This window comes from Ochotona princeps, chromosome 10, assembly GCF_030435755.1.
Source record: "Ochotona princeps isolate mOchPri1 chromosome 10, mOchPri1.hap1, whole genome shotgun sequence".
NCBI lineage: Eukaryota > Metazoa > Chordata > Mammalia > Lagomorpha > Ochotonidae > Ochotona > Ochotona princeps.
Window position 1 is genome coordinate 66,714,649 of NC_080841.1, and position 23,929 is coordinate 66,738,577.

The 23,929-nt window shown below is 44.6% G+C and overlaps 1 protein-coding gene across 2 annotated transcripts in view; it reads left to right on the top strand.

Moving 5' to 3' along the window:
• The window catches only part of DIP2C (disco interacting protein 2 homolog C), a 408,787-nt gene that overhangs the window by 380,036 nt on the left and 4,822 nt on the right, over window positions 1-23,929 (top strand). For both annotated transcript variants that reach the window (XM_058669544.1, XM_058669545.1), the window contains 5 exons: window positions 8,634-8,695; window positions 17,102-17,159; window positions 18,608-18,682; window positions 20,686-20,860; window positions 22,900-23,023. In XM_058669544.1, the coding sequence (XP_058525527.1) occupies window positions 8,634-8,695; window positions 17,102-17,159; window positions 18,608-18,682; window positions 20,686-20,860; window positions 22,900-23,023 (494 nt within the window). The remainder of the gene's footprint in view (window positions 1-8,633; window positions 8,696-17,101; window positions 17,160-18,607; window positions 18,683-20,685; window positions 20,861-22,899; window positions 23,024-23,929) is intronic.

Here is a 23,929-nt window from a genome sequence, read left to right on the forward strand (position 1 = left end):
TGCCCTGTCCCCTCTGTTAACAGTTGTGTTAGAGGAGCACAGTTCTACTAAGGAGTCTCCCTCACAGCCCAGCACAGCATCCCTCATACCTACACACTCATCCCTTGATGTGCAATGGATTTCCTAAAAACAGAGAAAGTTGATTCATGAAAGTATCCATGCCAGTCATGTGCATTTCGGTATGACTCTCATTAGAGATGTTAAGTGGACACTTACTTATTTAGAGTCTAGTCTCCTGTGTGAAAAGACCACATGACCCTGCTGTGTTTTCTCTGAAAGGAAGCCATAGTGTGAGTCTCCACCAATTAAAACCTGGCATTGTCATGTGTCACTCTTACCTGCAAATGAAAACGGGGGGGGGCGGGGGGGAGATTATTGTTCTGTAAGCTTCCAGTAGCATTTCCGTATCAAACCATAAGTCCAAGGCCTTGGCCTTGGAAAACAAAAGACATCAGTACTCAAAAAAGAAAAACACCAGTACATTCTCCAGGAGTTATGTTGAGCCTTTTGGGTCAGACAACATCTATCCCTCCAACATTCTTTGAGGAAAAGTTCATTTACGTTTCAGATGTGAGAAACAAAGGCCGAGAGAAGTTAAGTGAACTTTCTTAATTAGCAAAATTAGGAAATAAAAGCAGGAATCAATTTAGAAGCACATATGAGCCATTTGTTGTTCCGAGGAATGACATCTTCCAGAACCTTAGCCGCAAAGATGCTCTAAAACAATTTGAATTTGTAGAACTTGGCAAAAAATGTGGGCATTAGAGAAATCGAGTTATTACCCATGTAATTTAATTAGCTTTAACATAAACTTTTTAGTGCCACACTACTAGAAATGTCATTTGCTTTTTAGCCTTCATTTGAAAAGATATTTCACACAGTCACAATTGCTCTTCAAAAACTGTGCCAGGTCTTTGGTTAAATCGGATATCAAACAGGAAATCAGCACCCTCCTTCCAGTAGGAAAAAATGAAACAGAAAATTTGAACTTGATAAATATATACGAAAAATAATGATTTATCTGAAAAGGGAACTTTAATATAAATGGCTTTGTGGAATTAAATTAATATTAGCACTTACACTGTACCTTAAATCATGACACTTACACATCGAAAGAGAACTTCAGCCGCCCATCTGACAGAGGTGTAGAGTGTAGACTGCCGCAAAGATATAATGGTAGATGGCCCAGAGAGGGATATAAATCTTCAGGAATTCCAGAATTCCTAAGAGTTTTTAATTTACTTGCTTCCCTTTCCTGTAACACGGCTGTCAGCTTAAGCAAAGAAAAAGTAAATGAGTTGCTGCCAGGGGTTTCACATCCAGGTGAAACTGTTGGGGCCTCTGCTACTCATGTGTGCTGTCTCAGATACTGGGGGTCCAGGTGGAAAGCTTCCTTTGGCAACTTAAATAAAAAAGAGTTATGAAAAGATCACTGGGTAACTCAGAATTCCCACGGGAACTGGAAGGCCACGAACCACTTGTGCCACAGACATGTCCTTAGAAGGACACCACGCTTTTTTAATTTTTAAAAGACTTACTTCTTATTATTGGAAATGCACATTTACAGAGAGAAAGATCTTCCCTCTGCTGGTTCACTCTGCAAATGGCCACAGTGGTCAGAGCTGGGCTGGTTGGAAGCCAGGAGCCAGGAGCTTCTTCCCATGTGAGTGCAGGGTCCCAAGTCTTTGAGCCATCTGCTATTGCTTTCCCAAGCCATAAGCAGGGAACTGGATCAGAAGTTGAGCAGCTAGGATACGAAGTGGCACACATATGGGATGCTGGCACCACAAGGCAGAGGTTTAGCCATTTGGGCCATTGGGCAGGCCCCTGGAACACCACACTTTTATGTCTGCATCACTGACCCGGTCGGTGTCTAGACACAAGCCGTCCCCATCAGTGTGACTTCCACCACACCTCTCTCCCATTCAGATGCCTTCCTTGCCCTGAGTGGGAGCTCAGCTTATTCCTGCTCTGAGTGGAGGCAGCTGATTGACAGAAGCTTGGTTACCTGCCCCACCATCCTTTTCAGGAAGGCAGAGGAGTGAGATACCTGGATGTCCTTACGAGTTCTGTATCAATCAGGACTTAAGATTGCAGCCTGGGCCTGGCACAGTGGCCTAGCAGCTAAAGTCCTTGAACGCACCAGGATCCCATATGGGCACCGGTTCTAATCCCAGCAGCTAGCTCCCTGCTTGTGGCCTGGGAAAGCAGTCAAGGACGGCCCAAAGCCTTGGGACCCTGTGCCTGTGGGAGACCCCGAAGAAGCTACTGGCTTCAGATCAGCTCAGCTCCAGCTGTTGCAGCCACTTGGAGAGTGAATCAATGGACGGAAGATCTTCCTCTCTGTCTCTCCTTTTCTCTGTATATCTGACTTTCCAATAAAAATAAAAATAAATCAATCTTTAAAAAAAAGGTTGGAGACTTCCCCAGGTACAGACACACAAAAAGCGCCCCATGCTTGCTGACCAAAAAGAAAATGACACATGACCATTCCAATCTATCCCTCAATACACGCTTCCAGGCTTTATTTTTTTTCAAGATTGATTTATTTGAAAAGCAGAGTTAAGGAGAAGAGACTTTTCATCTGCTAGTTTACTCCTCAGATGGCTACAATTATGTAGACTAAAACCAGGAGCTTGGAATCCCATCTGTGTCTCCATGTAGGTAGAAGGAACCCAGACACTTGGATCCTCTTCTGCTGCTGTCCCAGACTCATCCTTGGGGAGCTAGCAGTGGAGCAGCTGGACAGCAGCCGGCACACACAAGGGGTGCTAGTGTAACAGGCGATTTATCCTGCTGGGGCACACAGATGGCCCCATGGCTCAACTCAAACATTTTCTCACTCACAAGTAAGCTGCCATAACTCAGCATTCACCCTCACAGTTCGTGAGGCACTCTGCCCTCTGTCGCCAAGCCAAGGTATCAGGAGTTACTGCGCACAGTTCTGACTGCAGGATTTTCTCAGTGTTTTCAATGCACTCTCTGCATTTCGTCGTGGTACTCCATATGAGTACAGGGTTCCATGACCTGCAGTAAACTGCAGCCTTCCATGAAAAGACTTAGAAGACTGGGGGATGAAAGAGGGATAAAGAAAAGGAACATTCAACCTTCAAACCTTCAACTGTCAACATTTTTGTGTGTCTCATCTGTGCTGGGCACTGGGAGTTACTGCCACGTTGAACCTGCCAGTTTCGGACCTACCAGTTGCTAAATGTGTGTTTTCATCCATCTATCAGAAGTGTTGTGATAATCATAGGAAGAGTTCAGTCCCCAGTAGACTGCGATGAGACGTCCAGCTGATGCAGCATCTCTTGATGGACCTCTGGGCTTTCACTAAGTACAGTGCATCTTCCTTCACTAAGCTGGAGGGTTAAACAGCACAGTGAACTTTGGAACAGGACTGGCAAAAGAGAATCTGGAAAGCAAACAACTGAGCTACAAAGAGATTCCCGGTGGTTTGAAAAGCCAGTCTCCAGACTATAAAGTGCAGAGATCTCTGCTCAATTCCCAAGTCTTGATCTTGCCATCGGCTTGTGAAACCACCCTTGTACCGAGTCTAAGTAATGCTGTAACAAATTAGACCAAGTTCTGAAAAATGGTCTGACAAATTCTGTGTGTCTTTTTATGAGGGTGTTATTTACTTCCTCTATTATTCCTTCAGACACAAGGTTTGCTATACACTCAAAAATGAAAAGACATACACAAGAGTGAGAAAGTCTGCTATACTCACAAGAGGAAATGGTCAATGACGACAGTCCTTAGAGGAAGTTGTAATTATCACAGACTTTAAAATAATTGTGTGAGTATATTCAGAAATCTATTTAAGGTTTACCATATTATGAAGTGATAGCAGATGTGATTTTAAAAAAAAGATAAAAAACTGTTAAAACAAAATGGAGGTGCTAGCAATTAAAATTTTATTGGAAATAAAAATTTCCCCAGGGCTTAATAGGTGATTGGATATAGAAAAGGAAAAGGATATTGAGCGAACTTGAAATCCCATCAACAGAAAACTTCCAAAATAAAACCCAAGAAAATAAATAACAAGATGTAAGAGTAAACTCTATGAAACAACAATAGAATCATAACCACACAGAGCCTAAAGCTCAGGTATTCCCAACATAACTTGAAGTAGTTCAGTGTTCATCTCAATTACTCAGAAAAATTAATGGTACACTTTACCAGCAGTCAGATAAAACACATCCAGTGACAGAGAAGAACGAAGATAAGGGTGACATAAGACTCACTTCCTCGTGTCCTCTAGAGTGTGCCAGATGCCTGCTGCATGCCGTGAGTTAGGCCAATGTCAGAGGAGACAGAAATCATGACCAACAACACACAACCTGGTCCTTGGGTACAGGTGACGATTCCCAGATGAAGCAATTGCTGTGCTTTACAGACATTCTGCCAAAGGTGAATGAGGGTTGACAAGAGCAAGAAAGAATGCCAGCCAGGAACGCTCACAAGGGTGAAGACTGAGTACCGAAGGGATTCAGGAAGGTTAGAAAGGAAGAGTGTGGGCAGAACAAGAGAAAAGGTGACCCACAGCCCATGGCAACACATCCTGTCTTCCCAAGACCACTGGGAAACACTTCTGGGCTCTGGGGCAGAGACAGGGTGTGAAACGTTAACATTTTGAACAGCTTGCTCACATCACATTACAGCTCCTCTACGCCTGTAACATTTCCGAATTCCCACAGTTTGATGTAAATAGAGAACTTCTTTCAGCAGTTGCACTACAAAGAAGTAATCAACCTTTAGTATTAGGAAAATACCATAGAGGTAAATCATACAAGCTGCTTCTTGATTGCTATACTTCCAGTGTCAAGGCTTTGAAAGTGTTTCTCAGTTTCAGCCATTTCTGCTTAGTGGACTCCTACATGCTCCTGCTAGATTGTGCTAATTGTAGCATGATGTGAATGCAAATAGGAAAGTGACCAGTCACCTGAGCTGCTCCAATGAGTGCTGTGTCCGAGTTTGTGTGTTCATATGTTGGACGTGAGTCTATGTATCTGCTGTTCACGTAACAAACAATACCACAAAACTCATACAGCACATTTTTGAGCAATGGGAAACTGTCAAATGTATATTTGACATTTTTGTTATGCAATTTTAAAACGTATCTTCATTTCTGACTTAAGTAACTTGTGATTTTAAAACTTTTACCTTCATTTCTGAATAAGCTTGAGCTGGAATAGGTAACTTTGTTAAGTATGCATAACCTTTAAAGTACTTGTGGGTACTTGCATGGCTCAGGATCTCAGGGGAGCAATGATTTGTATTGTTTGGCAGTGGAAGATCTTTTGTCAAATACACAGGTCTCGATATGTATTTTGAGATTTCAGACTTTGTTAGGGCCTTAGCAATTTAGAAACATCTGTTTTTTAACCTTTGTTGCCTGCTTTATTATTATTTTATTAGTGCATAGGCCTAAATACTTCCACACAATCATCTTCTCCATACACATGGAGAGAAAAAAAAGAGTGGCCCAGTAGTAATACATGATATTCCTGAGATCCTACTGTGAGCTCTTATAGCAAAACTTTGTGAATCAGGGTAACTCAGAGTGAATATTGACTTATTTTTGTTCCAGGTAATATTTAGGTTTCAAGGAACGGTGAAGGAGGACACTTATCTAAGTCATTGCGTTAAACTTTGCTGGTTCATTTTCCCAAAGACTGTGCACACCTTTGTTAGCCCCCTTGGTGTCCTTGTGTCCTCTGGTTTGCAAAGAGAAGGATGTGGAGAGATAGCAGTCCCCACGCCCAGGGAAGTGAAGGAAGTCCCAGAAGAATGGAGAACTCCTCTTTTGAAAATCTTTAGACATTGCTTCTTTTTAGACTGAGTTCCACTTTTGTGTGGCTTTGTCTGTTACCAGATTTCAGGCTGTATAAACTCCATTTTTTAATCAATGCTACTCTCTGGGTGTCTGCCTAGTAGTCTTCACTGTAAGGAATATGTGTGTATGTGTGTGTTGGAACTAGTCCGTAGAAAAAAAACATCAATCCGAGTGCTTATGAAGAATTGTCTACTTTTTGCCCATTTCTGGAATGTTTGGCATACACCTGAAAGGTCCAAAGGAAAATGTGCTGCATCCAAGAATTTTCCCTTCTGAATTTTCTCCACCATGCTGGAGTCATAAAGATAGCAAGCAGATAACAAAATCATGAACATAATGAAAATGGAAGTTGACCATTTCTGTGTGGAAAACAGTGACAATGATGGCTAACCCAGGATACTACCCTTGTCAGGCTACTAAGCTATACTTTCTAAGAGCCCAATGTTTGGCTCCTTCCTGCTTTAACTTCAATCTGCCTCCTTCCCTTTACCTAATAGTTTTGATCAGTAGAGCTAGAGATGCTGATTTCAGATGTAAAAATTTTCAGGTTGGCCTTCATCTTTATAACCAGATACTTGATACTTATTCAACAAAAGAACAGTCAACATCTATAGCCAATAAAATTGAACTGTCTGATAAAAGCATCTACCTTCTATATTAAAAAAATTAGATCTATGTGTCCATGGTTAGTCATCAATTACTCTTTTCTGTTGCCCTGTGGATATGTTGACATCCTTTAAGAATTTGTTTTAGCCTTTAATGGTACAGTGATTAATTTGAGCAGTTTCCATACTTGACATTGTTTTGATCTTCTTTTTACTTTGTTTCCTGCTTTCTGCATTCTCTTCCCTCACCCTCCCTCTTCTGCATCCCATTTCTGACTGTTGGGTTGTTCTGTTCATGTGTCTGTGTATGTGTTGTTCCTTTTTGTTCTTTGTTGGTCTGGTGTTCTCTCCTTTCTTCTTGTTCCCACTCCCCTGCCGCTGTAGCCCCACAGGCTGTGGACACTGGCTGAGCAGGTAGGGGACTTTTCTGTTCATCACAGTGGTACCTGCCTACCTACCTCCCACCCTACACACTTCCAACCATGGGACAGGCTGGAAGTTGAGGGCAAAGGTTGAGGATCTTTGAGACCTTAGTGACTGCAGGTATTAATGGGTCAGGATATCACTGCCCATATTGTTTCAAATGTTTCAACATGTGACATATGCCACATTTCCATTGTACATGATCAGTGATTCCTTTGCCAATTTGGGTTCATCTCCATTTTGCATCATTTTCCACTGATTTTAGTCACCTGTTTCCTGATATATATATATATATTAATTACTTTCAGTAGTTTTTTATTTTGCCTTACTTAAAACACCAAACTAGTGAGTGCTAGCCTGTAACACAGAGTAAATAGTCTCAGGTAGGTGAGAAAGAATCCTCTCTGCATGTCCGTTTAATCTTGCACCCAGGACCTAATTTGTATGTGCTCTTTTATCCCCTTAGCCTGGTAGTAAGAGATCAAAGACCAGAATTAGTCAATAGTATAGATTTTAATGAATATTTCTTTATTTTTGTTTTGCCTTTCATTTAATTCACCTTTGGTGCAAAATTGGGATTCTTTCTTGAAGAACTTTAGGGTAGATCTTCAAATGAGTTTTGAAGGGCTCTCTTTTTGTTCTGACAAATTTGATGTAAGTTCTTTTTCCAGAGTATTACATTGCTTTCCTAAATTGTCTGCATAAGACGTTGGTTTATAATGTTGCCTTAATAATACTGCACTTTCATAGGCCGAAATCACTGATCAGAAGTTAACCCGGCATATTTGTTTTTTAAAGATAGATTTATTTATTTATTTATTGGAGTCAGATATACAGAGAGGAGGAGAGACAGAGAGAAAGATCTTCTGTCCGCTGATCCACTCCCCAACTGGCTATAACTGCCAGAACTGAGCTGATCAGGAGCCCAGAGCCTCTTCTGGGTCTCCCAAGCGCGTGCAGGGTCCCAAGACTTGGGACTGTGCTGGACTGCTTTCCCAGGCCACAAGCAGGGAGCTGGCTGGGAAGCGGGGCTGCCAGGACACAAACCGGCACCCATATGTGATCTCGGCTCATGCAAGGCAAGGACTTCAGCTGCTAGGCTACCACACCTGGCCCAACCCAGCATATTTTGAAATGATTTATGGTGCTGATATGATATATCTGGACCCTTGTAATAGTCAGCTGGCTCATACCACAAAGTCCTACTCAGTTGACTAGGATATAAACATGCAACCTTCTTGTAGCAAGGACTTAATTAACTTCTTGAAACTGGAGAATTAAAACACAAGTAGAACTATAAAGAACCAAATCATCCTCTTAGATCTCCCAGTTTTAATCTGTCAGCTCAGATCACAAGTTTCCTTCAGTATCCTGAGTTCTAAAAATTCTCCTCTTTGGACACCATGTAGTCAGAATTTCTAGCAAATGATGTTTCCTGCCCATGACAACCTGCTTTTACAGCCAACCATTTTCTTGGCAGGACTTAGCAAAACCCGTGGCATGTCTCTTTTCTTTTTTTTTTTTTTATATTTGGTAGTCGAGCTATCTGAAAATCCAGTATTAATAAGATACTCCTTCTGGAACTTTGATTATCAAACAAGTTGACTGGTAGCTTGGAGAGAGGTATGGTTTTTGTGCTTGAGGCTTTTTTTTTTTTTTTCCAGTTTAAGAGCTTACCAGAGAAATGTTTACCAGCTAGTAGGAAGCACTGACCACAGGTTCCCTCGACACAGACTGGAGTTAACCTTGCTTGTTACTGTTCACAGGGCACCTCGGGACCTGACCCAACCACTGTCTATGTTGATATGAGAGCACTGAGGCATGACAGGTACAGTACGCTGTTGCTGCTTTCCTTTATTTCAGTTTATTTTATTTTTCTCTTATTTTATTGGCTGCCTAACTAAAATATACTTTGAGAAGAAAGGTACTAATGTTGATGCGCTCCAATTCTAAATAATCTTTTTAAACTATTTCTTAAATTTTAACATTTTAAATATTTTAAAATAATCTTTTTCAGAAGATAATATATTAATTTTAAAGTCCGTGTTAAAGGGAGAGGTAAAAGAGATTTTGCCACCTGTTGTTTGGCCCCAGATGGCCACAAGAGTCAAGACTGGGCCGGGCTGAAGCCAGGAGCCTGGATTTCCATTCACATCTCCCACATGGGTGGCCGAGGCCCCAAGCACTGGGACCATCCTCCACCGCCTTGGCAAGCACACTAGTAGAGAGTTGGATCAGAAGCAGAGCAGCTGGGGTGCGAACTGGCATTCATGTGAGATGCCAGCATCAGAAGCAGCAGCTTAACCTGTGGAGCCACAAATACCAACCCTGAAGTTGGATTATTTTATGAATAAAGTGGTGTGGGGTTTAGCAGGGTGGCTCCAGCTTTACAAATGGACACTTCACTGGGCAGCCGCACTAATGTGACCTGCATTTCTCTACCCGGCATTCTAACCAGGGCTGAGGGATAGAATCTTCTTCCAAGGAGCATTGGATATTTGTAACATCCATCATGGGCCGTACAGTAGTATCAGCCTTGCTATGTGAACCTGCTGTAGTTTTATTGAAATTGGGCCCCACCTACAAATGATTTGACAGGACCGCACTAGAGGATTTTGCTGACCTTGGACGGCCCCTGGGCCAGATTCTCCCCACCCATCTAACCTGAAAGCAGTAGTCAGACACCATTTAGCAACATTCTCAGGGAGAACTTCCAGTCCCAGCTGCTCCACTTCCAGTCCCAGCTGCTCCACTTCTGATCTAACTTCCTGCTGATGCTCCTGGGAAGGCAGCAGAGGATGCCCCAAGTGCCTGAGCCACTGCAGCTATCCAGAAAGTGAACCAGCAGGTGGAAGATCTGTTCCTCTCTGTGTGTAACTGTTTCAAATAAATACATCTGTAAAATAACATTCTTCCCGTGTTTCTTTACATGAATTGAAATTTTATGTGAACTTGTTTTCTGTGGAATTTTTAAATAGCAGTCAAGTTGCCAGTTCTGTCCAGTGGTAAGTGGTTGTGAGTGTGTTTCTGGACAGAAAGGGGTATGGTCAAGCCAGCTGAGAATGCCTATAGGGGGACTCCTGGCCCAGCAAGGAGCATCTAATGAGATACCCAGAAGGGAAGAAGTTTTTACTGCAGACCTTCCCTATTTTAACCAGGTCATTTTCTTTTTGGTGGTTACACACTGCCTTTTGATTGTTGCTTACATGATGTGTATACCCTGACATTAGTGTCATTAAGAGTCATTGGTGTGCCAGGCACTGTGCTTGCTATTTCCTCTGAATTGTTGCATTCACTCATCTACTGACACATGGCACTATGTGGTTAGTAGGTGGGAGACATGGAGGGAATGATGGGAGCCACTGCTTGCTGCTTCCCATGTGGGTAGGTGTATTGGGGTGGAGTGCAGAGGCCACCAAGGAGGAGCCTGGGTTCTGCCAGCCAGCCTCCGCTGTACAGCTGCCAGAGAGCCTGGGCAATCACCACTCCCCCAGCAGAAGGTCTCGTCAGGATGTCTGTGCCCTGGGTGGACATCTGATCGTGTGTGAAGGCTTTTGATTGGATCAGTGTGGGAAGTGGTTCTGCTGGCATCTAGTTGGTGGAGACAGCACATGACCACAGTGTTAGCAGTGCCAAGAATGAGAAATCGGGCCGATGGCTATAACTTTATCCCACTTGTGGGCCACCTGTCTGCTCCCTCTGGCTCTTGAGTTCGCCCTCACTGTTCAAAACAACTGCTGCTCTGATACAGAACTGCAATTAGAGGCCGTCATGACAGGCCGGAAGCCAGAGGACAACAAGAGTGTCTGTCCCCAGATCGCCAGCAACAAGATATCAAAGTTCCAGCTGGAACACTTTGAAAATTCAGAAACTTGTAGGGAGATGTGAAATAGCTTTTCCTGGGGCCATGCCATTTTCCAGTTACAGCTTCTGGGCTTGTTTTACTCTAAAGTTTGTTTTACTCTAAAGTTTGAGAAGATAAATCAATAATAGTAAAACCTACTCAACAAGTGAGCGGCAAGGCATTTGAGAGTACCAGGCTGAGCAATGTTGGTGCAGACCTGTCTGGAGCCTGGCCTTCCAGACGCATGGCAAGAATACACAAAGAGGGTGAGGGTAGACACTGCCCACCTTTGAGCCACAAATCCCGTTGTGTTGTAAGTCCTTGGAAATCAGACAAGGTGATCACGTGGGGATTCAGGGATGCCCCCCTTCCCTGAAAAGCATTGACTGTCTCAGGAACTGAGGCAACCTACCCTTTCACCGTCTTCACAGTGAAAAAGCTGCCTGTTGAGATAATATCTGATTTAGAAAAAGTGAAATGAAAGTACAGCCAGTACAGCGTGTAAAAATAGAGGTGGAAGTTTAATAGTCGGATCAATATCGCTGTGCTGGAAAGAATGGAGACCTGGACTCTGATCTGGGCTTTCTGTGTGAATTGCCATGTCTTTGACCTTTCCCAAGTCAATAATCTTTATAAGTGATGGTTTTATGCTAATTGGAAATGATAATCTACAGTAACACTTTTCCCCAACTATACTCCCAGCTCATTATTTAGGGGAAAAAAAAAAAAAAACTTCTTAACAATTAGAAGTGCTTTGTGACCTGGAAACTGCTATGCAGTTACACATTATTAGATGTAACTGTCATAATAGCACAGATTGTAAGTATTAACATGGTGTTAACTCTTATTAGAGGGGTCAGGGAAGCTGCTGCTGGCCATGCGTCCTCTGGCCGCACGTGCCCAGGCCACACTCACGCGACAGTGTGCCCTTATTTGATCACAGTGGGATCTCCCAGATTCCAACAGAATGTCCTTGCAAGTCTTCCACTGTAGAAAAGTGAGAAGCCAGGCTGTCCTCTGGATCGTTAGCGTTCATCTTTCAGTCCAGGTTCTGCCCCGGCAGCTCTTCCCTGGGAGTGCAGTGCACTGCTCCTGCCAGGGTACAGCACCTGCTCTATAGCATCTCCCTCTGTCATACCCACCTCTTCCTGGTGCCCCAACACCGAGGCAGTGCGGTTGTCCTCCTGGGCTCCTGGGCTCACTCCATCCTTCACTCTGTTCCCGTAAGGAAGAATCATGCCAGACCTGGTCAGAAAGGTTGTCCAAGAGGAGGTGTGCCCTCATCACACTGGGTAGGCAGCTATGGATGCAAGGCCGGTAGCCGGAAGGCAGAGAAATGGAAGACCCTGCTGAAACCCTGACCCTGATTCCAAAAAAAAAAAAGATGCGGCTATGGCTTTCTGCCTGGAAATATATCAGGGTCTGGTGTAAGGATTAATTACTTTTCCTGTTGCCTAAATGGTTGATCCATCTGGGAGCCCCAAGGCACCTGCTCAATTATCACTTAATTAACCTGGAGAAGGCGAAGTTACCAGTTTGTGTGTGCATTTTACCCTGGAGAGGAGAAGGCATGAGCTTGCAGGAGAGACTCATGGCAGGAGAGAAGCGGTGCAGCAGGAGCACAGAGCAGCTGGGCTCAGGAGCCATGTCACTGTGCTTGGTGTCTGCCCGTTCCATTCCCCAAAACCACTTTGTGTGAGATCTGGTGATCTGCGCATGTGGCAGAATATTTCTGTGTCACATCACGAGAATGCATGATCTCCCCGTTCCCCAGAATAGATTGTGTTTCTGCATGCACAGGGGAGAAATGGTGAAATGATCCTGAGACTATTTGGAAATACCTATTTGGTTTTAAATTATGCGTTAGGTTTATTTTGCATTCCTAGTCTGTCAGTCATATCCAATTTGATCTTTTCTTATGCATTTGAATTTTTCCAACTGCCTAGGAAAGAAAACCATGTTTTTTAAAAGACATATTTATGTGAAACAATGACAGAGACAGGAAGGAAGAGACAGAGAAATGTTCACTCTACCGGTCTCCTGCACCTTCCCCTGAAATGGCCACAAAGCCCTGGGCTGGACAGTGCTGACACCGAGTTGGGCAGTCACTCACTGCTTTTCCCAGGCACATTAGCGACAAAATTAAATGGCAGTTGGGCACCCAGGACCCTAATGTGTGGGATGCTGGCATCATCACAAGTAGCAATTGGACCCACTGTGCCACAACACCAACCCACTTTTTGCATTTGAAAAAATAGTTTCAGCAGTTTATCACATCTTACAAACACAATGTTAGTGTAAAAAAGCTTAAAATGTAAACTATTTGACTTCTTCAGTGCTTATAGCCTGAAGATGGGATTAAAGATGTAATTCAATTTTTTTAAAATGGGGTTGACATGATGGCATAGTGGGCTAATCCCCGGCCTGCAGGACCAGTATCCCATATGGGTGCTGATTCAACTCCTACCTGCTCCACTTTCCATTCAGCTCCCTGCTCATGGTCTGGGAAAGCTGTGAAGGGTGATCTAAGCACTGAACCCCTGTACCCACAGAGGAGACCCAGAAGAAACTCATAGCTCCCCGGCTTCATAGCAGCCCAGCTATGACCATTGCAGTCATTTGGGGAGTGAATCAACAAATAGATCTCTCTCTCTGTTTGCCTGACTTACAATAAGATAAGTAAATCTTTAAAAAGGAGAAAAGAAAACACAAATCCTAAATATCTGGCCAATGATTGGCCAAGTGTCAAGATCCTGTGAGAAGTGAGCATAGAACAAATCCTCTGTCAATAGACTTCTGATTTAGTTAGCAACAGAATGGATGGGACAGAATGGAAATGAAGACAAGGCTGGCAAGGATGCCTCCACCAAGTCAGTTCCTGATTGTGTGTGTGTGTGTGTGTGTGTGTGTGTGTGTGCTGCATATGCACATGTGAATTTGTGCAGCTGTCTTGTATATGTTGCCTTACTGTGTCTATCTGTGCATGTCTCTATGCTGCCCATGTGTCTGTGCTGTGTGTGTTATGTCTGCATGCATATTTAAGTGGGTTGCGTGTGTTATGAGTGTACACATGAAATGTGTGTTAAATGTACTACTTGTATGCAGGTGTGCACATGCATTTGTGTGTGTGAGCATGTTGCTTATGTATTGAAAATGTGGATACATGCATACTTGTGTGCAGAAGTGAAGTATATGTTGTGTGAACATGTTGCACATGTGTTTTGGGTGCACTCAGTATGCGTGTGAGAGCTTTTCCATGTGTGGGAATATATGTTTTAAGTATGCAAGTATATGTGCACATTGTGAATGTGATATGAGTGAGGTTTCCCAAGTGTATATATATATATGAATGTGTGTGGCTTGGTGCAAATGAGACAGTATTGTTAGTGCTGTCTGTCTGGACTTGTGTGTCTGTGCCAGGCCTTACATTGTGTGTTGGGTGCGTGGTGGTACAGACATGTACACAGGTGTGTGTGCATGCACATGGAGGGCATGAGAGTTCTGCAGCTACTCTTCATGGCCTCACCACGGTCTGTGATGTCAGAAGACGGGCAGCTGAACCCTCCGTGGAGCTTGCTGTCCTTTGCTCAACAGTATTATCCAACTTCTGATTCTGTCACACAGCTCTCCAGTTCCTGTACCACTAAGTACACACAGGCAGCCTCAGTGCTCTGTATCGGATTGCAGGCTCAACCAGAGTCCTCCTGGTCTCTGATTTCGGTGACTGATGGGAGCTGTGAGGTCAGGTTAGGCTCAGGACCTGGTCCGTGGATTCGGCTGTGAGCGGCAACCTTTGACGCGTGTCACGTGAAGGGCGCTTACCTCTGATGGCTTCTTCCAGAAAACCCACAGCCCACAACTAACTGTGAAGAGGAACATTAAATCCAAATTGAAAGGCATCCTAGATGGCCAAAAACAGAACATACAGAACGTTCTCAGAGATTCTCACAGCCCCAGAGAGTGGAAGAAAATGGATGCCTGAATGTCATAGGGGGCCTTGGTTAGAAAGGGAATACTACAGGGAAATGGAAGGCATCTTGATGAGTTAATAATATCTCCATTTTGGCTCACTAGTTGTGATATAAGATCTGCATGTGCCTGTGTTTTGTGAGGTTACTGCAAAGGAATGTGATAGTGGTAGAAGTGTCTGCAAAGAGAGGTTGCACATGCAAAAAAGTTTGTCATTTTACATGGGAAAAAAATGCTTCATTTTGCGATTTGCTACATTTATATAGTGTTATGTACAAAATTAGGTGAAAACATTATTTTCCACCTGATTTATAGGGTGATTGAGCCCTGTTTCTAGAACTGTTTCCTTTTGTTAGTATTTAATGTATTTGAAAGAAAAAGAGCTCCTATCTACTGGTTCACTCCGTAGATGCCCACACAACCACGACCAGGCCAGGAACTCCAGCAGTGCTCCCGCTTGGGTGGCAGGAGCATGAGCATCTGTGCCTGCCAGCAGGTACATTAACAAGAAACTGGATCAGAAAGGCAGCTAGGACTCCAGCTGAGGGCCTCTGCAGGCTGGACAGACATGCCAGGCACTTGGCTGCAGCAAACGCACCTGCCCATACACCTTGGTGATGGAACCCTGCTCGCTGTTAGACTTCTGGGCTCACCATCTTGGACTTTGTCTCACTATAATTTTGACTTCTAGGAGAACCCTCCTTTTGTTAGTATTGGTGCCTTCAGTGTATTTTGTCATTCTGACAAACCTACTAAACCACGGTGCCAGCTCCTTCTTTGATAGCTTTAAAGTGAGCCTTTAAGCATTGAGCTTTTTTTTTTTTTTTGGCTTTATTTTGTTTAAATAACCGTAAGGTCAGCATTGTACCATAGTAGGTGAAGAGGCCCCACTTGGGATGCCAGCATCCCATATCTAAACCTGAGTTCAAGACCCAACTACTCTGCTTCCAGTCTGGCTCCCTGCTAATGTGCCTGGGAAAGCAGCAGAAGATGGCTCAATTCCTTGGGCCCCTGCACCCATGTAGAAGAATCAGAAGAAACTACTGGCTCCTGGCTTCTGACTGGCTCAGCTCTGACAGTTGCAGCCATTTAGGGAATGAACCACTGCATGGAAGATCTTTCTGTCTGTCCTTTTCTCTGTATAATCTGCCTTTCCAATAAAAATAAACAAATCTAAATGTGCTGGTTCATTCTTGAGGTGGCTGCAATGCCTGAGAATGTGCCAGGCTGAAGCCAACAGCTTCTTCCCGGTCTCCCATGTGGGTGGAAGGGGCCCAAACACTTGAGCCACCTTGAGCAATCTCCTCCTGCTCTTCCAGGCACAGGTGATTTAATCTGAAGAGCTGCTGAAAGCAGTTCAGCTGATATCAGGCTGACCTACCTATCCGTCTTTCCTTGGGGGGGGGGGTCTGGTTTTTAATATTTTGTGGTCTTCAGTACTGATCTTAAATCTCTATCAAGAAATTAGAGGACTGTGATGTTACTCATTCATCTAAAAGGCAATTTTTAAATTTTTCCAGATTTATTATTTTTTCTAAAAAGAGTTACTTATTTTTATCTGAAAGGCAGATTTACAGAGAGAGATGGAGAGGCAGAGATTTTTCCATCAACTGGTTAACTCCCCAGATGGCTGAAATGACCAGAGTTGAGCTGGGTCTCCCACACGGGTGCAGGGCACCAAGGCTTTGGGCCATCCTCCACTGCCTTCCCAGGCCACAGGCAGAAAGCAGGTTGAGAAGTGGAGCAGCTGGGACACACAGCAGCGCCCATATGGAGGATCAGCAAATTGAACTATCATGATGAACCAGTGAATAGAAAATCTCTCTTCTCTCCCTGTTCTAAGTCTGCCTTTTAAATAAATAAAATAGATGTTTTTAAATATGATGAAATTTTCATTAACTTATTCCTTTGGACTGAAAACACTTCTGTGAAGATGGTATGCTGTCTGAACTGGCTTGCTCAGGCACATCCCATTAGGATGGTACACACTTGGGCCCTGCCTTCCCAAGCGTGTGTTAGTCCCTTGTATAAACAGCACCACATCAGGACCATGTGTGTCCATTGCAGACAACGGGCAGTTCTTTGAAGGATGCCATTTAGCCCTTGTTTCCTTTTTGGCTAACGCTAAGTTGAACCGTGATTGCTTCAAAGTCAGAATCGTTTTTTCCAGTTAATTTGCAAACTTGGCCAGTGCAGCTTCCTCGGCCTTCCCTGTGGCCTTGGTTGCTGGGCTCTCCCAGCTTTTCTGGCCTACCACGCTGTTTGGCGTGCCGTCAGTTCCCCCTCCCTGTGACTTTGACCTTTGCTGCTGTGTGATGCTCAGCGTTCTCAGAGTTTTCTCACGTGGGTACCCATGTGCTAAGTCTGCTGGGCAGAAATACTGAGGAAATCACAGTCACTCGTGTTTCTGTTTATTTGCAGAGTCCGTTTAGTAGAGAGAGGGTCTCCTCACAGTTTACCCTTGATGGAATCAGGAAAGGTAAGTACTCCAAGTGGAAACACACACATTTCTGTAGGAGTCTGAATGTTTGGCCGTTTGAAAGTTTGAGAAGTATATTTTGTAGAATTTTTTTTCCAAAAGAAACATTTTTGGAAATAATATATCAGAACTAAGTTTGTCCATGAGTACAGAAACTTAAAATAATTATGTTTTAAACAATTTTATGTTTTTATCTCTCACATGTCTTTAATTGCTATGGAAGTAGACAGTGAATGGTTATCAGTGGACAACTAGTCTTTTCTACTATAGTGGTTACTTAAAAAAAAAAAATAGAACTGGAGGACAAGAGACATATGTAAGCCCAAATAAACAACTTTGCTGTTTGCACTTCGGTCTCAAGTGTCCAATGCCTCCTCCACTTGACTTAACTCTGAAAGCGTCTTTCGTTATCTGTGCCTAACGGAACCCAAGTTAGAGGCCTTCCTAACATCAGCTCTCACAGCAGGAAGGCACTCCCCACCCTGTCTGATGCTGTCTGGCAGCTGCGGAAACCACACTTGTCAGATCTCACTTCCAACTTGAGGCACAGCAGCAGTGTTCCAAGAGATGTGGTGATCTCACCATAAGATGCGCTTTATCTCAGCCAGCTGTGGAGGGGTAGCATGACATCAGCTGCCCCAAGGCTGGCTGCGTTCAAGACTTTGACAATGGACTGCTGGCTCCTTTCCATCTGTGATTCCAGTGGGCTTGGGAACAATTCCATTAAGAAGGAGATGCCCAAGATTGACAGGCATGATAATAAAAGATGTTTACCTGCAGCAAAAAGTTCTCCGTAATCTGGGACAAAATTCCCTTGGGGAAAGCATGAGGCTTCCATAGAGCCATTCCCAGAAGGCTGGTGGCCATGCTGGCACTTGTCACATGGCAGCTTCCTACAGAGTCAGGTTGCCAGAGTCACTGTGGGTTATCATCGAGGCCTCCCTCATTCCTGAAAACTTTATGCTGGAACTTCCTTAGTGCAGTTACTATAGGGACCACCCTCGTTTGTGTCCGGGGCTGTGTTGTGAGGTATGTTATATTTAAAGTAGCTAAGAATCCACTGAAATGACTGGTAGGTCCTCATTTGCACGGATCAGACTGTGTTAAGTGCTATCTCATTTATCATTTTTTTGTTGTTGTTCAGAACTACTTTTAGTGATTTCTAGATTTTTTCCTAGTGTTATTGAAGTATGTTTGACAATCAGAATTGTTAATTTAAGGTCACTTTAACACGGGATGTTTTGTTGCGGTAATAATTATGATGAAATTGGTATGCTGTAATTTTAGAATGATGTGCAAATCTGGAATGTAATTTTGCTTGAATGTCATACTTCTTTCTACATGACTTTTTTTAAGCAAAATAAGAGCTTGACATAACAACAAGGTTGTTTTGTGAGTGATTCCTGTCTGTCCCCCCATTAAAATAGGTTTTCTCTTCTCGCAAATAGATACTTCCAGGGGTTCGGATCATAATTGCCAATCCAGAAACAAAAGGACCACTTGGGGACTCCCACCTAGGAGAGGTGAGTTAATAGCAGCCCCCATGAGGCATGAGCCCCAAGACTGAACAGACTCTCTTGGGACGCATCTTCTATTCTACTTGACATCCATAAATTTCTCCACAGACATTTATTCTTAGGACAGCCCTCAGTTTAAACTGGATAAGTCACAATTGTCTGGGGAATAAATCAAGATAAGCTTGACTGTTTACATGATTCCATGGCAGGAAACATGATAGATTCTCTTCAGGGAATCCAGAGAAGGTAGAAAACCAAGGTTACACGATCTTGTCTCCTTACTTCTAAGCTCCTGCATTTGTGTCCTTCATGGTTGCCTTAATTGCTGGGAAATTCTACATCAGAAAATATGATAGGGAGACCTACTAAGAGAGTAGTACCGCAACTTAGAATTGTAGCAGCATCGATAAATGGTAACAAGCAGAATAGAAAACTGACAGTTCCAGAATTATCTCAGATCATAAGGCAGTCAGTGCTACCTTAGACGTTGCTTCATTACGTGTATGATAATGCAGCCCTGCTCTGGCTGGGCTGTAACTCCTGCCTTTTTATTCCATGCTGGTTGGATGTGGCTGGAGAAAAACATCATCTTGCACTGCCCCACCGAAGGCAGAGTTTTATTTATTCTAAAATCAGAGTTATAAAGAGATAGGGAAAGACAGAGAAAGATCTTCCATTCACCGCTTCGTTCCCCATGTTGCCACAATGGCTGGATCTGGGGTTAAGGAGCTTTGTCCTGGTCTCCCACGTGGGTAGCAGGGACCCGAGAAGGGCCATCTTCCGCTGTGGGAGGTGGGTCGAAAGCACAGCAGCCTGAACTCAAACCATTGTCCATATGGAATGCCAGTGGTGGGGCAGGTAGCAGCTTAAGGTGCTATGCCACTACGCTAGCCCCAGTTTGTACCCTTTGAGTAATATTTTCTCATCTCTGTTCCTGTTCGCCATCCTCTAGGAGCTACCATTGTATTCTCCACTTCTAGGGGAGAGCTTGTTGAATTACACATATAAACAAGATCACGCACTATTTGTCTCTCTCTATACTTACTTCACTGAGCGTGACATCCTTGTTCTCAGAAATGTCAGGATCTCCTGATTTTCTTTTCTGGAAGTTGAAAAGCACTGCTGTGTCTCAACAAGCAAAATTTGCATTGGGAAACAGAAACCATTTCTGAACCACATTTTCTGATAACACCTTCTTTCTTCGTGTCACTCTTTCATTTTTCAGCATGTCGTTATTAAGTGCCTGCTGTGCCAGGCTGTGCTGGAGGGCTGGACATTCAGAGGTAGACGAGACAGAATTTCTAACATGAAGAACATGATCATTTTTTCACTATAAATACAAAGTAGTGAGACTAGCCCACCCCAGTGTATCTTTCCTGTGAATTCTTCAGCACAAAGCTCCACGAGCATCTTTGGGATCATATTGGCTTACCTATCCCCACTTGTGGTCTCCGTCGTCTGTATAATCTGCCTGGCCATGGCTTCTATCACTCAGGCTCTACTTCACCATGACCCTGAATGACAGCCAGCCATGTTTGTTTCCCATTTCTGGATGTCACACACCTTTCCCCCATGTCTTTTGCTTTGGGTTGTTTCATTCCAGTGTGCTTCCAGAAATATTCCAACTAGGTGAAAGCAGAGAAAAGAAATCTTAACTCTTTTTGTCATGTTTTCCCAGTTACTCTTCAACTAGTACAACCAGGGGTTCATTAATGTGTTTGGTTTTTTTAAACCTCTAATTAAAAACCTTCAATTAATCTGCCTTATTAAAGTTTCCAGCAGATGGATAGCTTAGTTGGTTGCTTGGCTGTAAATTTGGCATAGAGCCTTTATTCTGGTAAACTTTGTGACCCCAGAGACCTGAGTAAGATTAACATCATCTTGTTTGTTCAGTCCAAGGAGACTTGTAACATCACCAAGTATAGATGATGGAAAGGCGGCATTCGCCTTGCCCCCTTGAGGATAGTCTCAGGGTGACCTGCTCATGGTGGCGTTTTGCCCCCTCACAGATCTGGGTTCACAGCGCCCACAATGCCAGTGGATATTTTACTATTTATGGGGACGAGTCCCTCCAGTCAGATCACTTCAACTCAAGATTAAGTTTTGGAGACACACAGACCATCTGGGCACGAACAGGCTACCTGGGATTCCTGCGGAGAACTGAGCTCACAGATGCCAATGGAGGTGAGTTCTGGCCAAAAGCCTTCCACCAAGAGCAAGCAGAGAGACGCAAAAAATGCCTGGGGTCTGAGATAGCCAGAGCAAAGCCAAAACATGTATGTGTATATGTGTGTGTGTGTGTGTGTGTGTGTATGCACCTGCCACATCCAGGCTGCCCCTGTGCACCTGAGTTACAAGAGGAGACACAAAGCAGGGAGGAGCCTGGGCTGCCACGCTCCACCTGTGCTGGTCCGGCTAAAAGGCACCAGCTCCTGCCCATCCCCACCAAGGCCCATCTATGATGGAAACTGGACTGACAGCTGCGGTGGGCGGGGGGAGGTCAGGTACTCAATTGGGGACTGATTCTGCTCAGGTTTGGGAAAGGGGAACGCCCCAAGGCTCAAGGATGCTGACGGCAGACTCTAAACTCCGGAGCCTTGGGACTGGTCCCATGATGAGCAGCTAAGTGAGCCCACAGTCGTTTGCTGCCCATACACCCCTCAGACGACAGTGAGGTCAGAAGTGATCACGGAGCCAGCTTGTGGATGCCTGCTTGTCTTTGTGACTCCTAATTCGTTCCAGATCCCTTCTCACTTCCTCAGCTCTGCTAGAATTAGAGGCAAGACTTGAGTATCTCCCAAGGTTAGGGGTTGAAACTCTGGGCAAGATTCTGCCCTACTGAAACCTCCAGGGAGATGAGTTTCTAGATGTCCATGAACCTGGCCAGCCTTCCAGTCTGCCACACCTGTACACACCTGACCTGGCAGAGGTTCAGCCAAAGGCAAAAGTGTTGAAATATTCAGGCCCAGCAGTTATTTTGCAGAAGTTATAGACTAGCGTACCTGAGCTTGCTCTCTGGACTCCTGTGAAGAGTGAACTTGCCAGATGGAAAGCTGGTGCAGGTTGTACTCCCAGGGCAGACCCAGAAAAAGCAGGGTGTTGGCACAGTTGCTCACCTCGCCAGTCCTCTGTAGAGGAGGCGAGGATCTGTCAGGAGTGCAAGCTGGTAAGTAAGTGTGTCCAGCTCCTCTCTGCTGTTAGGTTAGGAAAGACGCATCATTTACTGTGCCAGTCATTGTTTTCAGAATTGCCCAGATAAACTTATTACCCTATAAAAATTAAGGAAAGAATAGGAATGGCTACATAATATTGTAATCTAAGATTAGCATGAAAGATACAGGCATATTCATTTCATGGCTCCATGAGCAAAGGACATTTTCATTCATGAGTACCACCAGAAACTGCGTCTTCTCTCATTTATTCATGGGATTAATGGCTCAGCGTGAGCCTTGTGTGATGAGGCTGAGGAGAACCGGGGTTCACTTTCCCTGCCCGGAGTCGTGGGTGACGCTGAGTAGACAGAACCCTTGAGTGCTTGGCAAGTGTGTGTTGGTCCCCAGGACTCAACTGGTTGTTGCAACCAGGAGCTGATTCCCTTAGCTGCAGCTGATAAACTTGTACCCATGTTCTGGAAGTGAGCAGCAGCCTGTCTGAGAAAAGGCCTGCTTCTCCTGAAGGAAAGATACAGAGGTAGGATAAGATAGGGCAGGGTGGGGCAGGGCAGATGGTCGAGGGAAGGTCTTTCCACAAGCCTGGGGCAATGGCATTTCTCAGGAACACCTCTGCCTGTGGCAGCCCTCCCCCTGAAGACACCCCCCCCCCCCGAAGACACCCCCATGGGTGACAAGCAGCCACCCCCAGGCCCGTTGTCCCTTCTTTGCAACTTTCAGGACTCACTTTAATCACTTTTGAAAAAGAAAGAAGAGGCCAGTGTTGTCGCATGCTGAGGGCTTGGCTGCCACTAGCAATGCCAGTATTGCCATGGTTTGACTCCCACTACTCTGCCAACCCAGCACCCTGGGAATTCACCTAGGGAGCAGCACGTGATGGCCCAAGTGCTCGAGCTCCTGCCACCTACATGGCTGACCCAGATGGAACCCCTCGCCCCCGGCTGTTGCAGACATTGGAAAATCTGAAACTAATATTTTCTCTCTTTCTCTGCCTTTCAAGTAAGTAAATCAGTCAGTCACTGCTGTGCAATTTACCCGTGTTTTTGTTCCCAGAGCGTCACGATGCCCTCTATGTGGTGGGGGCACTGGATGAAGCCATGGAGCTGCGGGGCATGAGGTATCACCCAATAGACATCGAGACCTCAGTAATCAGAGCCCATAAAAGCGTCACAGAATGGTAAGTTGTGACGTCCTGGGTTCTGGATGCGAGTTAGCAGCAAAATTTCTCAGCTGTTGAAAGGAGCACGGTGGCACATGGCGGAGGAGAGAACTTTGATGAGAGAGGCAGTAGCATGTGCCAGAGTGTGACAGGGCGAACCTGATATTTTTAGGATTAGTAGCAACAGAACACTCACTCTTGAAAATGATGGACTTTTATTGCCATAAGACCTACTGGTGACATTTTCCAGGGAGGCCAGCTGTTTGTTTGCTTTTTAATTTCTGAAAGTGTAAGCGGAAAAAGCAAACTCCCTATTCCATAGACACAGAACATATTGCTGTGACTGTCAGCCTCCAGGGAACTGTACATGGCTGTGTGTTGAGTGGGGAAGTGTCCAATGGGAGGAAGAGCAGTGGCCAGCCTTCAGAGCTACTTGAATGGGACCAAAGTAGAGAATGGCAGAGTGCCCTCTAGGAGGGTCGTGGGGAGGATGGCCAGCTGTCACCCTCCCTTGAAGTCGCTGGGCCTTCCTTTCTGGGCCACTTGAGTCTTCTGCTTGGTGCCAACTGCGGGAATGGTGTTTCCGGAGAAAGGACAGATTTTCATGGCCACACAGTCCCCAGTGTCCTTGATATTTCACTCAGACACACCCATGCCTTTCTGTTGCTTTTAGAATAAATGCCAAAAGTGACTCAAAACCATTAGTTTGAGATGCATTCATTCATTCAACAGCAAACACCATGCCTACTGTGGACCCAGCGTCCAGGAAAACCTGTCTGGAATTTAGGTCAGAAACCTCAGTGGAAACATATTCTAGAATCTCAGTGGGCTTCTTCCTGGTTGAACGGACTGGCTCTCAGCGCGTCCTTTCGTTAGCAAGCTGCTCTGCAGTGGCAGGTTGCTGTTTATTTTAGGCAATGTGAT